At 32.7% G+C, this 16069-nt stretch overlaps 1 protein-coding gene across 7 annotated transcripts in view; it reads right to left on the bottom strand.

The window, feature by feature from the left end:
• Positions 1–16069, bottom strand: part of PAN3 (poly(A) specific ribonuclease subunit PAN3) — a 135834-nt gene that overhangs the window by 78121 nt on the left and 41644 nt on the right. For 4 of the 7 annotated variants that reach the window (XM_081293126.1, XM_081293125.1, XM_081293127.1 and 1 more), the window contains exon 5: positions 11091–11252. The exons of the other annotated variants lie outside the window; for them this stretch is intronic. In XM_081293126.1, the coding sequence (XP_081149252.1) occupies positions 11091–11252 (162 nt within the window). The remainder of the gene's footprint in view (positions 1–11090; positions 11253–16069) is intronic. 7 annotated transcript variants of the gene reach the window in all.

Here is a 16069-nt window from a genome sequence, read left to right as displayed (position 1 = left end):
AAGGAAATTTATTTGCCTTGCTAAAATGATCTTAAGTCATAAAAAGATGAAACCCACAGACATAAGAGCAGTATTATTAAAGCTATTTTTACTAGTTTCAGTGTTCATATATAACAGAGAATGAAAGAGGTACAGAATGAGAAGGAAAAGTCAAATGGCTAACTAGAACCTCTGAGTTCACATTTCCACAAGTTTGATTTTTTTTTTTTGGGGGGGGGGATGTTTTGTTTATTTTAAGTAGGTTTTATTTCCTCTTATTTTAAGCATATCCAAATATGGTCAGTTAAAGATTTATTATCATTGGCTGGGGTTCTGGCTCAGAGGTAGAGTGCTTGTCCAGCATGTGTGAGGCACTCGGTTCAATTCCTAGTACAACATATAAATAAATAAATAAGATCCACTGACAACTAAAGAATATTTTTTAAAAAGATTATCAAAATATACTCAAATTTCTGGGTTAATCAGAAACTGACCTATATAAAACAAGTCAAGTGCCATCTTCTAAGTTAAAAGAAATCATATAAAAACTATTACTATTTTGAAAATAGTCCAGTAATACAGTTTGTGAATTTTCTGGAACAAACTAAGTTTGGCCCTCTGATTTGAGCGCCTCAATAGAGAAGGTAGGATTTTCTAAATTAGTTTAAAGTGGCTGAGAGAGCAGAAGAAAGTTTATCACTAATTATTTCACATCAGTGTTCTTTACATAATCGTAAGGGCAAAGAACACACATGTATATCAGAACCCACAAAATGAAAATAAATTAATATAGCAAGCTTTATATTTATGATAGAAAAAAATCATCATGAGCTCAATATAAAGTAATTCTCTGTACATAATAGCTTAAAGCTATAAGTGCCTAAATTTGCAAAATATCTGTCAGTTTCTCCTTTACAGAAAACTGTAAGAAGCTGATTACTAGTACAAACACTTCTAGTCATAAAACCCTTTCCTAATATATCCTTTTTTCAAATTTTATTTATTTATTTTTTAGTTGTTGATGAACCTTTATTTTATTTATGTGTATGTGGTACTGACAATTGAACCCAGTGCCTCACACATGCTAGGCAAGCGCTCTACCACTAAGATCAACTCCATCTCTCCTGATACACCCTTCTTGAGAATAATAAGATAATATGTATCTAAATAAGAAATAAGCATCTCCTTTGATCTACCAAGCCCATATGTAGGAATGCTAAGGAGAAAAAAATGACACAACCAGAAAAGATTAAGTTTAGCACAGCATTTTTTATTTATTTTTAATGAAGAAAATAAGTAAAATATCTACTGCAGGCTTCTGGTTATGTGGATTATATATAGTATATATAACAGTGTATAGATACTGAAAATTATATGGAATGATATACTTTTAAGATGGAAACCAAACCATATCACTGTTGAGTTAAATAAAAAAAAATTAAACTACAGAACAGCAACGACAATTGTTCATGTAAAATGTTTTACTAATGCCTAAGTGGTGGGAGGGGGCATGTGTACAGGATGTGTGTAAAAAGAAACTAAAATGTTAACAAAGATATTATCTCTGGATAGAGAGGTGACAAAGGATATTTTTTGCTTTCTTCTTTGTACTTTTTTTTTTAATATTTATTTTTTAGTTCTCGGCGGACACAACATCTTTGTTGGTATGTGGTGCTGAGGATCGAACCCGGGCCGCATGAATGCCAGGCGAGCGCGCTACCGCTTGAGCCACATCCCCAGCCCTTCTTTGTACTTTTCTTGAGTGGCTGAAATTTATCTTGAAGTATACATAATTTTAGAAAAATGTTTTAAAAGAAAGTTCAACATTTGTAAATTATAAAACCACTTACACCATTCCCTTTCATTTGCATGTCACTACAGAATGAGGTGATATTATAAGAATTCATATATAATATGCAACTTTTGAGACCAGTAAATTCAACGCATGCAAAAATGAAAAAAAAATCTATCTGATAAAGTATAGAAGATATTTAAAAACAAAATCAGATGAGCTGCTGCTCATCTGCTACTTTTATCTGAGTTATTATATGTCATTAATAGTCATGGAACATATAACATCTAGTCACTAAAAGTAGCAAAAATATCAATTTAGATTAACGAGTAGTCCAGGAAAGTCACACTATCACAGCATTCCAGAGAGGCATCACAGAGCTCCAATTAACTACCTCCTATCTCCATGCATATCTCCTATCCACAGCTACAAAATGGTAAAACCCATCTTTCACATTCCACAGTAATAAGAAATTACTTAGAAGCATTTTACCTATCCAAGAATCCTGCCATATTTAATCAGAAAACTTAACATACATTAAGAATTTCAAATTTTTTTCCACAATAATATGTCATAAAACTACCAAGGAAACAATTTAAACTTTAGGACTAACATTAGGCCAAATACTCACTAGATAATAAACACTAATTAAGGTTCACTCATTCTATTATTTTAATAATACCTAAAATTCACTGTGCTAGATACGAGAAAGACCTATCAAACCAGTACTATGTTACACAATTTCACAGGCTAGCATTTCACACATACAAATGAATTCTGAACTCAACTGCACACTCCCATAGAACATCCATGTATCAAAAAAAAAAAAAAAAAAAAAAAAAGGAAAAAGGAAAAAAGTCCACATTGTGCTACATTAATAATGCTGGCCTTCACGGTGAGAAATATAAATAATTCTTCACGGTGAGAAATATAAATAATTAATTAGAACAATAAGGTAAGTGGGAGGAAAAAAGGAGCAAATGCTTAATGCTGTCAGTCAAATCTGTATACTAAGACCATATGCTTGAATTAAATCCTAAAATTTTGTTTGCTAAATCAAGACAGAGAAAAGGGTACATCAAGCAAAACAAATGTTGGAGAAGAATGTTCAAAGGCAGAAGCATGAAGAACAACATGGTACTTCTCATGGAACTTGCGAGGTACTGCAAGTAGTTCAGTAAGTCTGCAGCAGTAAGCAAGAGCAAATTCAGGAGCAATCTTTTCCAATAATAAAAAAATGACAAAGATAAAAAGCAAGATTAGAAAATAAGGCAGCATTTTGAGAATTAAGACCAGAAGCAGGAATCCAGACAAGAAATAATAATGGTAACAATACACATAAGAAGAAAAGGGATGGGGGATCGATAAATTATAACTTATTAAGAATGAAGATACTCAGCACTAAAAAATAACAAAATCATGGCATTTGCAGGGAAATGGATGGCATTAGAGCAAATTATGCTAAGTGGAGTTAGCCAATCCCTAAAAAACAAATGCCAAATGTCTTCTTTGATATAAGAAGGGCGACTCAAAACAGAGCAGAGAGGAAGAGCATGAGAAGAAGAGGTGGGAGGTGGGAGAGGAAGAGCATGAGAAGAAGAGGTGGGAGGGAAAGTGAGAGAGAAGGGAAATTGCATGGAAATAGAAGAAGACCCTCATTGTTATACACAATTACATATAAGAGGATGTGAGCGGGAAAGGGGGGAAAAAGAGAGAGAAATGAATTACAGTAGATGGGGTAGAGAGAGAAGATGGGAGGGGAGGAAGGGGATAGGAAAGGCAGCAGAATACAAGACACTAGTATGGCAGTATGTATAAACGTGGATTATAACCAATGTGATCCAGCAATCTGTACACGTGGTAAAAATAAGAATTCATAACCCACTTGAATCAAATGTATGAAATATGATATGTCAAGATCATTGTAATGTTTTGAGTAACCAATAAAGAAATATATATTAAAAAAAGGGGGAACTCAGAGAAATGAAACATTTTGAGTTGCATATCACATTAATTGAAGATTAAGTTAAAATACAAATTAAAATACAAATAAATAATAGGACCTCAAATAAAACAGCATTCTTTCTGTAATTAAAAAAAAAGAATGAAGATTATTTCTAAGTAGCACAAGCAATAATTCTTAGAGGATAAAGAATGTCAGAAAGAAAGCACAGACTGGACATTGAGTGATATCAATAACCAAACTAAATAGTGGACACGCAGTTCTAAATAAGTGAGTATGTACAGGTGTATGTGAATGAAAGAGATTTGAAAACAAATGTACAGTTTTTAATTTTTGACACGTTAAATTTCAAGACCTATGCCATACAGATAAAGATATTCAAAAGAAGCTAGAAACATAATACTTAAGAGTCAATGCAAAGGGCTGGAAGGCAAAAAAATATCTAGGAGTCAAATATGAATAGGAAATAGCTGAAGTAATGGAGAGGTGGGAGATGACCAAAGGGTATTCTGAGGAACAGAAAAGAGAGACAATGACAGAACCTGGGATAGTTGAGGACCAGGAAGGGCTGAGGTGGGTGGGTGGGTGGGGGGGAAGGAAGGAGAACTAATAAAGAACAACCTAAGAGAAGAGAAGTTTCAAGAAGAGTAATAGTCCACATTGTCAACTGCAGGAGAGAAAGGGCAAAAAAGAATGCCATTAATTTTATCAGGCCATCTTATCAAAAATAGTTAATAGAATACTCAAGATGGAAAAATAATGGGAACTAAGAAGTGAAGAAAAGATAAAAAGGTAGCCACAAAAACTAGGAATCATCCCCCAAATTATATTGCACTGTCACCTACATGTCCTACTGATCATGTGGCTTTCTTTGTTCCAGGGTTTACTAAATAACAGGAGAAACTTGTGGCATGTTTATAAGCCAGAACAAGGAAAATCAATATAGAGGGAGGGACTATCTAAAGAATTGAAGAGTCAAGTGGAAGAATGAATTGCCAGGAGCAATAAAGACAGGTAGTAAGAAAGGATAAGAATGAAAACATTACAGAAAACATTACAAATGAGACATGAGCCAATTCATTCTCAATAGTCCCTTTTATCCCACTCTGAAGAACACAGTCTTTACTCAAAAGTGAAAAGAGAGTTGAATAGATTTGAGAAGAATGTGAAAGGTTTAGAATAGCAGCTAGAGAGAAGAGAAAGGGTCTAAGGTGGGGTAAGGGGCAGACAGTCGTAGATTTATAGTAAGGCTATTACAGCTACCTCTGTAGTTCTATATTCTTTCAAAATCTCAAAGAACTCAAAGGTTCACGTTTATGACAGCCTAAATTTTCCCAAAGACCAAAAAACTAAAAACCACCTGAAATAGCAGTAATGAAAGAGTAAAGTTTATTTATCCAGTGAGTTTATAAAACCTTCCTGAGATCTTTAAAGCATCAGTCAGAAGCAACTAGAATTCTCAAGAGATTTTGTAGGCCAAGAGATTTTTAATGTGAGCTTTTGTCCTAAACACTTCTCCTAAGAAATGTCATTTAATTAGACTACAAGGAGGATAAAAATAGCATCAAAAGAGATACTGACAAGTAGATGATGATGTCAGATAGATAACATCTCACAGTCCAACAGTTCTCATTCACTTATATCATTTTGCTGTGTAAGCTAAAACAGTAATACTTGTGATTCACAAATCCACTATTTTAAAAAGTCTGAAACGAACATAATTTTATTTAACATATCACTATTTTTCAGCAAATCTTAATCAGCATGACAAACTTGCAAAATCATACATTTCCTCATACATGTTGGTACCTCATTCTTAAATGAAGAAACACATTGTTATCCCTTCAAAATAATAATAATGAGCTGAAGTTGTAGCTCAACGGTATAGTGTTTGCCTAGCAAGTGAGGCACTGCATTTGATCCTCAGCACCACACAAAAATAAAGGTATTATACCCATCTACAACTAAAAATAAATAAATACATACATACATAATAAGGAACGTTAACACTAATTTTTTAAAACATCTTAGTACTAAAATGTAGGAACAAATGTCACTAACTCATTTTAAACATACCATACCATACACATGTAAATATAACTACAAGCAGAATACAACAGACACTAGTATGGCAATATATAAATCAGTGGAAGTGTAACTGATGTGACTCTGCAATCTGTATACGGGGTAAAAATGGGAGTTCATAACCCACTTGAATCAAAGTGTGAAATATGATATATCAAGAACTATGTAATGTTTTGAACAACCAATAAAAAATTTTAAAAATAAATAAATATAACTACAGACTGCACTCTAAATAAGTTATATAATGAAGACCAATTTTAAGAGCTAGTGATAAAATAAGGTAAAACTGGGAGAACAAACATTTGTTTAGTATCTATTACATGCTAGGAAATGTGGATTCTCACAATTCTAGCTTAGGTGATAAAATGTTTCAGCCCTAAGCAATGACATTTGAACTGTGCGATCAAAGAACAAATGAAAGAACTTGAATTCACATACAGATTAGTCAGGCAAAGTAACATGTAATCATGCTAAGTAGAAAAGGAAAATTCAAAATGAATTTGCCCCAAGGTGAAATAGTGTTGCTAATGTGAATCTCAGGTGATCTTCAGTTTGGTCTCTGGCCTGAGATCACAAGAAAAACACAAAACAGGAGGTCTATCACTAAACAATAGTGTTGAAAACTAATTAAGAGTACTACCAGGTTCAGAAGATTAACAAATATCAAGAATACTTAAACTAATGCTAAAGTTTAAATTTTTAAAAAATGTGAAGATCTCTTTCAAAAGAAATCACCATCTTGTGTTTTATGTGATACTAAAACTAATAAGCAGTGGTAACATGGTGGCTATAAACCCCATAAAACCTGTGATTCATTTTTAAAAATTTTTATTAAAAATCTTAGAAATAAATTACTTTAAAATTACACATTATTCAATAAAATTAAAGTGGCATTTAGAAATAAACAAAATAGGGCTGGGGTTGTGGCTCAGTAGTAGAGCACTTGCCTCTCAGATGTGAGGTGCTGGGTTCTATCCTCAGAACCACATAAAAATAAATAAATAAAGATACTATGACTATCTACTACTAAAAAGTATTTAAAAAAAAAGGAAATAAACAAAATACAGGAATAACAAACACAAATTTATTCTCAAATATTTACAACCCAGTAAAAAAAGAAAAACAAATTAACACAAAACAATAACTGTTAAACATAAAGTACCGTGGAAACAGTACTATAAAATACATAATGTACAATATGTAAGATACACTACAGAACAAATTATATACACACATGTGTATGTATGTACTAGTGTGTGTGTGTTTCCTCCCAGATGTTTGAATAAGTATTCACAGGAAAGGTAGCATTTTAGCCATCTCCTGGAGGAAAAAGAAGGGAATTTTTTTTCAGTCTCTGTTAACAATGATGCAAACCTAGCAAAGTAACAACTGACAGTATATTTATCTTATGCAATATGAAAGACCCCATATGATTAAAATGAGTATGTTCACAGACAGGGAGAGACAGCCCCAGAAAGGTAGGATAGGACAGTTCCCAAAAAGATTTGATAAGAATTTGGTAGAAAAATCTCAGGATTTAAAATTAAATAGACCTTGTCAACAGGCCTTTCTAAACATAATTTCCATATATGTCCAATGAAAAAAAATATGCCATTATTGTTGTAAAAACTTAATGTGATAGCATGTGTATATTGTCTAATTGTCTTTATTAATGAATAGGTAAAACCCAATAGTTTCCCTCTCATAAGAAGTGGTAAAATGTAGGAGGTATCAAGGAAGAAGCCCAGATATTAGCTTCAGTGACAAGGAAGACTACAATGCTATTAACGGAAGCAGGGATATAGGAAAAAAAATTTTAAAAAAATCAGTGGATTTGGAGAACAGAAAAATAAACTGAGTTATAGACATCTCAGATCTGCTGTGATAGTGGGATATAGATCTACCTGCAGAGATATCAGAAGGCATGAAAAATCTGGATTTCAATCTCAGAAGACAATTCTTAACCAAAAAAATTTTAGGGATCAACAACACAGAAGAAAAAGTGAACCAAGAAAAGGAGTGCAGAAAGAGCCATTAATGAAACAAAGTTAAGAGTACAAAGAGGAAAGAGTTTTAAAAAAAATACAAAGGCAGCCATCAGTACCAGATAAAACTGCTACATTTGACAACTAAGATCTCCAGCAAACTTTTTATCTATCTATCTATTTATTTATTTATTTATTCATTCATTCTAATTTGTTATACATGACAGCAGAATGCATTTCAATTCATAGTACACATATAGAGCACAATTTTTCATGTTTCTGGTTATATACAAAGTAAAGTCACACCATTCGTGTCTTCATACATGTACTTAGGGTAATGACATCCCTCTCATTCCACAATCTTTCATACCCCCATGCCTCCCTCCACTTTGCCCTATCTAAAGTTCCTCAATTTCTCCCAGCCTCCCCCCCTCCAGCCTCCCCCCCATCCCCATTGTGGATCAGCATCCATATATCAGAGAAAACATTTGTTCTGGGGATTGACTTACTCACTTAGCATAACTGACATCAAACTGAAGACATTTAAAGAATACATGGGTACTAAAGAAATGAGAGAAAACAACAGAAGCTACTCCATGAGTCCCCACTTGGGGACTTCATATATCTAGGAATAGAGACTAGATAGTTTTATTAGTATTTCAGACAGCCATATGAAAATAAATTTACCTTCTGCACACCTACAAAAGACTAAAGAAAATGTTTCTTTGATTCTCTAATTAGCAATTCTGCACTTACATGTATTAGATCAAGATTAAGAAATCAATGTAAATAACATTTAAAGATTTAAAAAAAGGGCAAAGGTCACTGAAGAAAAGATGAATCATAAAGAAAAAGGACTAGCCGTTCAAGTGCTGCAAAGGAATGCCTAAATTACAACTCATGTCTAGGAAACTATGTAGGCATTCTTATTCTCAAAATAAATTGTTAAACAAAAGCTCAATTACCCAGTCAGATGAACCAAGTATGTCCTGGCACAACTAAAGTTTCATCATATAGAAATAAAGAGATTTTTTGAACCTGACAAACTTTGGTTCAAATTTCTGCTCTTCTACTGACTGTTTAAACTTAATATTACTTAGCTTCTCTGAAGACATTTTTTCCATTTAATAATATCTATGCCACAGGCTATAAGAAAGACCAAGAAAATATACACAAAGAGATTAGCACAGTGCTCGGCTAAACCCGTTAAGAAACACTTATAATTACTAAAATAAAATATAAACATTCCTCTGCCTTTACAATTGAGAGGCCCTAAGTTTTAAAAGAAAGGAAACAAATAAAATGGAAAAGACTAATACATCTGGCTGTACAATCGTTTAAACTTTATGTGTCAAAAATATAAAACAATTACAACATAAACAAAGCCAAAAACAAGGTATGGAATTCACTTATATAAATTATTTTTGTTCTACAACAAACAGATAAGAACTCCAATGTCTAGATAAATAGACATGCACATACATAGCACACTGACATACTCTTTGTGCTCAATAAACTTCTCACTGAACTATTCCAGGTCCCCATTTTAAGAATTCTCAAAGACAGTAATGGAGACTAGCTGGGTAGTTTTGAATACTTCAACATGTGGCTCATAATGTCAGGCATTTTAGAGCTTACAAAGCTTCAAACTTGAGGCATAACATAACATTCCTTATGCCCCACACTCAACTCCTACAGCTGGGGATTGAACCCAATCCCAGGGTCTCATGCTCAATAGGTAAGTACTCTACCACTGAGTCACATTCCCAGCCCACTTCTTACTTTAAAGCAAAATACCATTTGGAGCAAAAATGTAACTGTAGTATTTGAAATACATACTAGATTCAGATGACTCCAATTCAATCTTTCACATACATTAATGTAAATCTTTTAGCAGCTGTTTTAATTAAACATAAAACATAACTTAAGTGTATATTCTTAAACCAAACTAATGGCTTTTCAAGCTATACTAAACCTCTAAACCTCCACTGGGATGGGAGAAATTGTAGGAAGTTGAGTGACAACATCTTTCTATTGGTCAGTGTTCCACCACCACAACCTACAAGCTGTTCCAGTTGAACCTATCTATATTTGGCTCTTAGGTAGTTGGGGCCCAATTTCTTTTCAGACTTCCTTTCTAAAACTGAAAAATAATTGTAATAATTAATATTGAATCTTTGACCTAGTGATCTCAAAGATAAGAAAAATTCATTTAAAACTATATTACTAAAAATAATTAAGAGCCAAAACTCTAATGAAATTTTAAGTAGAAATAAAATAATGTGGAATTCCCTGGGCTTCCTCCACCTTATCTTTTTAGAAAAATACTTCCAAAATTTCAGTGGGGGGAAAAATACATTTTGTAATATTTCTGGAATAATTTCTTTATTCCTGTTCCAAAGCAACACAGATATTGTTACTATGTTAATACTAAACTAATACAAAATACTGTTGAACTTTTTTTAATATGAATTTGGTGACAGAAATAAAATCAAGTTAACTTTGTTATATCTTTTTGTGTATGATACATACATGCAGGAGACAGAAATTCACTCAAAGTTTGGGAGGATAAATATGTTACCTTTACCTAAGCTGAAATTCTGATTAAGAGTACTAGCCACAGTATACAATTAACATTTTTTTAAAATGAAATATAATAAATAAAACTCAAGTTAAAATGGAATATAAAATCATTCTGTATGTAATTCAAAATCTCACATAGAAGATTAGTCCTTGAGTTATAAAACTTTGCTTTAATTTTCAATATATAAGTAAAGATAGAGTCAATGCTGAAATGTATCTGTAATAACCCTATAACAATATACTACTTAAGTTGGTTGACAAATCTGTTTACATACCATTTTTATTTCCTACTAAAAATGTACAAAAAGGCAATATATAGAGTTTCCTACTGTTTAGATTCCAAACAAATGAAACTCTGCATACTAAAAAATAATTGAACTTATGCTCTATGGTAGAACACAAGTGTTTGATCCCCAGAACCACAGGGAGAAACATTTGAACTCATATGTTAACAAAACCAAAAAGGGCAAAAATAAATTCAATAAAAGAATAGAAAGATATACTATAAGCAGAGAAAGTTCAAAAAACTAAACAAAAATATTATGGGCCACTAACCTTGCTTTTATAACCTTGCTAAAAATTTTTAAAAATTAACAGAGCATACCAGCTAAGCCATCCAATCCTTTCATACCCACCACCCCCCAACACAGAAAGCAGCCAAAATATTCAATTTCAAAAAACATCTAATAAAAATTATTTTTACCTGTAAATTGTTTTCTGTGACTCTGTTCCACCAAACCATATTGATGGGTACTCCTGATTTACACCTGTCAGCAAGGCAGCCAATAGGGTTCTTTGCTTTTCGTGCCTTTGATCCCATCGGTACTAGCCTCTCCTCCAGCATCCCCAGGCGATACTTTCTTGGCTAGGAAAAAGAAGGAAAGAAACCAGGCCACTCCTAACATCCCCCACACTAATCTAAACTAATATGACTAACACACAGGAATGGTGGGATAGGAAACATGTAAAATTCCTAAAATATTCCCTCCCAAAGTCCTTATCACCACCCACCATCCCATACTCCCACCCCATACCTCTACAATAATTCTCAGTACTAAGAGCTTGAACAATATTATTTAAAACAACAGATTTTTGGAGAAATATAATCTGATTTTATAAGACTATTTAATTAATAGAATTTAAGTTATCAGCAAAGTAAATGCTTTGCAAATTTTTTCCACTGGAACTTACCTATTCTCATTGTAATATGAAGAAATAGCTTCAAGGGCATGAAATATAGATAAAAAAAAAATTCTCAGAACTACATCTTTTTTAGAAACTCATCTTGCTACCTTATTTTCTACTGAAAACTGAACTACCCAGTTAAAGGAAACACCTGATTCCTAAGGAATGGCTTTTAAGAATTATTTTAATTCTATGCATAATAAGCCAGAGTACAAGGACAGTCACTGTCTTAAGTGAGCATTCAACCTAAGGTACTCAAAGAAAAGAAATAATTTCAAACCAAAAAAAGCCCAATAAACAATAACACAAATTTCATTGCTTTTTTAAACTTCAGTAATTCAAACAAGCTTACTAAAATAAATTATCTGCCCAAGAAAAATCATAAATAATGAACACAATAAAGTTATTGAACTATCTTAGTAGTGTTTATCAGGGGTTTTACACCTGAAAATTATGAGATAATAGTTTCTACCATCTTCAACTTTTCATAGAAAATCTGCATTAAACTGTATCTTAAAAGGTATTCACAGATATAAATAGAGATATCTCCACTCTTCAGGGAATACACTAGTACATGCTAGAGAAGGCATCTATTTTAAAACATGAGAATCAATGTTTACTTATCTTTCTATCATAAGGTAAAATAAGACTGCTTGAACAAATAAAGTTTTCAAAATAAGATGCCACAGCCAGACAAAATTTTAAAAAACAATGTTATAAAGAAAACCAATTTGAAGAAAATATCTGATTATTTGATTTCTAAATTTTAAAAGCCTTGCATATAATGTCTATGAAAATTAATTCTTCATGCGTGAGCCTCAACTAAATTGTCTTTGACTAAAGGATAAAAATAATTAAATATATTAAGAAAGCAACTAGATTACCTACCTACTCAATAATTACAATGGGGGATAAAGTTTTATGAGACTAAACTAGTTCTACATTTATGCAGCCTTGGACCAATCCAGTCAACTCTCTGTCTAGAAAGAACTGTGGGTGAAAATAAACATGTACCCTTTGTGGTTCATGCTACAGAACCATATTTTAAGTGAAACACTTTAAAAGCAAGTCATTTCTAGTAGCATAAATCACTGCAAAGAGTATAAGATTAAAGTAAATGTTTCTGTGTTCAAATAAATAATTATAAAACTTTGATATACAGTAAGAAAAACAAGCATCTGCTATGTAAAATTTACATTTTAGAAATTCCTCTACCACGCATTACAAAAAAATCACAACCTGCCAAACAGGACTTATACAGGGAGTACCTAAATTCCAATCATATATCTGAATGCAAGAAAATTACAGCTTTTAAACAGCCCACTCTAATTCAGATTCTTCATAAATTCAGACTCACTTTTTGACTCAGTTTTTACCATCAATGTAATTTATTTTCTATACAGTAGTGCATTAAAGACACACATAGGTTTTAAATACGTGAAATGTATCATCCTATTTCCCCAACAATTCTCATTATATAATTATATTTCTTATTTTTCCAAAGAAGAATTTATTATTATTCTCCCTCCATCACTTGCCCAAACCTATAACTATCCTAAGGCCTTTCCACTTAAGGAGAAGAGGTCTTCAAACATGTACCATTATAAACAATAAGTTTTTTCAATAAGTGACCAGAGATTAACTAAATACTAAATGAAAAGATCTAAGATAGTCATATCATTTAAATACCATTATAATAAACAATACATTTAAAAAAGATGGCAACAATAACAGCATTGATGATGAGGCAAAAGGATTACATACAAAAAGAAAAGTATACGCACAAGTCATAGTAATACTTCATCTGTGTGCTCATCTCCAAATCACCCAAGCACTTATTTATCTTTTGAAGACAACATGTATTTTTCAATTAAACAACTAAGAACTATTAATTACTTGGAATCTAATCTCTCTCCCCCCCCACACACACACACACCCACACCTTTTCCTCAAAGAGAGGATAGAATCTAGAAGGTAACACAGATATGCAAACAAAGTACAAATCGCATGATAAAATAATGCACAATCAAGGTACCAGAGCACAGGAAAAAGACTTCACAAGAAAGAAGAATGCTTGAGCAGATTTTGTTTTTTAAAGAAAAAATAAATATGTGTAGACAGGAGAAAAGAAAATCCAAAGAGAAATTTGTACTGTGGGCTGGGGAAAATGTATGATGAGAGGCAAAAGGCACTATAATATTCAGACCACCAAAAGAGGGTCAAGCTTGGGAGCCAGATATGAGGCTTGAAAACAGTAGTCAAACATTTACTGTTTTCCATCTTGTGCCAAGGAGTTTTCACATCCTTCACAGGTAAAGGGAAACTCAAGAAAGCTTATAAATAAAAATTAACAAAATTATATGTGTTTTAGAAAGGAATCCTGTGTGGCAGTTTGGAAGAGGAATTGGTGTTGGTAAAACTGGAACAGGCAGACAAATTGTGGACTTTGATAATAGTTTGGTTAGGGTTTATCAACCTCAACCCTACAGGCTTTAGATAATTCTTTGTTGTAGGATACTAGATACCAGTAGTACCATGGAACCAGTTGTTATAACCAAAAATGTCTCAACATACTGCTAAATGTCATTTGCTGGTAGAGAACCACAAATGCCCCTCAGAATCACTGGTTTGGGAGAAGGATGTCAATTCCAGGCAATTACCAAGGAAATAGAGAGCTAAGGTATGATTGTGGAAAGATTTGGTAGGTTAAAAAGAAAACTAATGGTGATTAGCTGAAAGTAGGGGTAAAGGAAACAGGAAAATCAAATGGAAGATGAGGAAATAAAAGGGCAGACAATTTTTTATACAACATAGTTATTAACTAAAGTTTTCTAAGTTTTCCTGCAAAACAAACCAAAGCAACAACCCCTCTTTTATTTCAGTTAACTTCCAAAATCCTTACTTAGACCAACATTGAGAATGCAATGATCAAAATAAGAAGGGGATCAATTTCCTTGTTGATCTAGCCTGGCCAATCCCAACTTGCTAATTATAATGAAGTGGAAGGATTTTAAAATGTCATGTTCTATCGATAACCAGCTTTTCTGATCCACCTCCTAGCAATCAATCCTCTTTTCCTATGCTAAAGTATCCATATGTAGCCTATAACTTTTTTTCCTTCTTCCTCTCCACATATGTGTTTAAAGTCTCAAGATTAACTACAAAACAGTTTTCATCTTTCTTTACAAAAATCTAAATGAACCAGTAATAGAGCAGATGAATATAGTTTCAATCTTTTTTAATTGGGAATTTATTTTTTTAAAATGCCCTCAATCTTGAACAAAAGTTTTAAAGAATAAGAAAAAGTTGAACAATGTATTCTAGAGTAGCACCTCAAATTACAATGAACATATGAATCGTCTGGGGATCTTGTTAAAATAAAGATTCTGGGCCTGGGGAGTATAGTTCAGTAGTAGAACTAGGCCCTGGGTTCTATCCTCAACATTGCATCACCACCACCACCACCACCACCACCATCACCACTATCATCATCATCATCATCATCAAAGATTCTGACTCAGTAGACCTAGAATTAGACCTAAGACTCTGCATTTCAAAAAGCTCCCCACATTGCAAGAACTACCTAGTGACCACACTTTGAGCTATAAAGTTCTCAAGAATCTAAAGGGGGGGGGGGGGGGACCTGGATAAGTAACTAGTGATACAAATGGAAATTGGGTGAACCCTCAAAAATTTAAAGGGATAGGTGTTTAAAAGTTCAACACCCCACTCCTTGCTCCTTTGCAGCTTGACCTAAACACTAAGATCCTTCAGGACCAATACTCATAGCACCCCAAGTCCTGGCTTTTCAAATATGTTTTCTCAATTCTCATAAGACAATTCCAATGGTCAGGACTAAGAGATGTCTATTCTCATTCCTAAAAAGCAAGGTAAGTCTTTATATTCACTATATCAAAGAAAAGAACAGTAAAAGCTAATTTTAGGACTATTTTAGTTCTGAGGCCTAAATGCACACACATATTTTTTTTTTCATTCACTTAATATCAGTACAAGCTCTGTTCTTAGAAATACAAATAATCAGTAAGATCTATTCTTTTCCCAAAAAAGTTCAAAGTCTAGCTAAAGAACAATCTATAAAAGCCTCTCATGCTTACACAGAAAATAAAGTTAAAACTGTCAAGTAACAAACCAATTTTCAAAGCAAAAATCTTGAAAACTGCAAAATAGCACATCTCCAAAATGCCTCACATTTTCAATCACATCATTACACATAATAATTCAATCATTAATAAATTAAGCAAAATAATAACAGGATAATAAGTTTCCAATCTCCTGAATTGTAAAAACCCATTCTAAACATCAAAATCAGAACTCCTTCACTATTTTATACTCTGAAACAATGAATGATTTAATGATATTTGATTAATAAAATGTAAAAAATTTTGAACTATCTTCACAAAAATGAAAAATAATGCATATAAAATGTCTTTCTTCAGACAACACTTGATGAATACACAAATTCATTCTTACTCTCTC

This window comes from Spermophilus citellus, assembly GCF_964194105.1.
Source record: "Spermophilus citellus genome assembly, chromosome: 1".
In the NCBI taxonomy this organism is placed as follows: Eukaryota; Metazoa; Chordata; class Mammalia; order Rodentia; family Sciuridae; genus Spermophilus; species Spermophilus citellus.
This window is presented reverse-complemented; position numbering and strand designations above follow the sequence as displayed.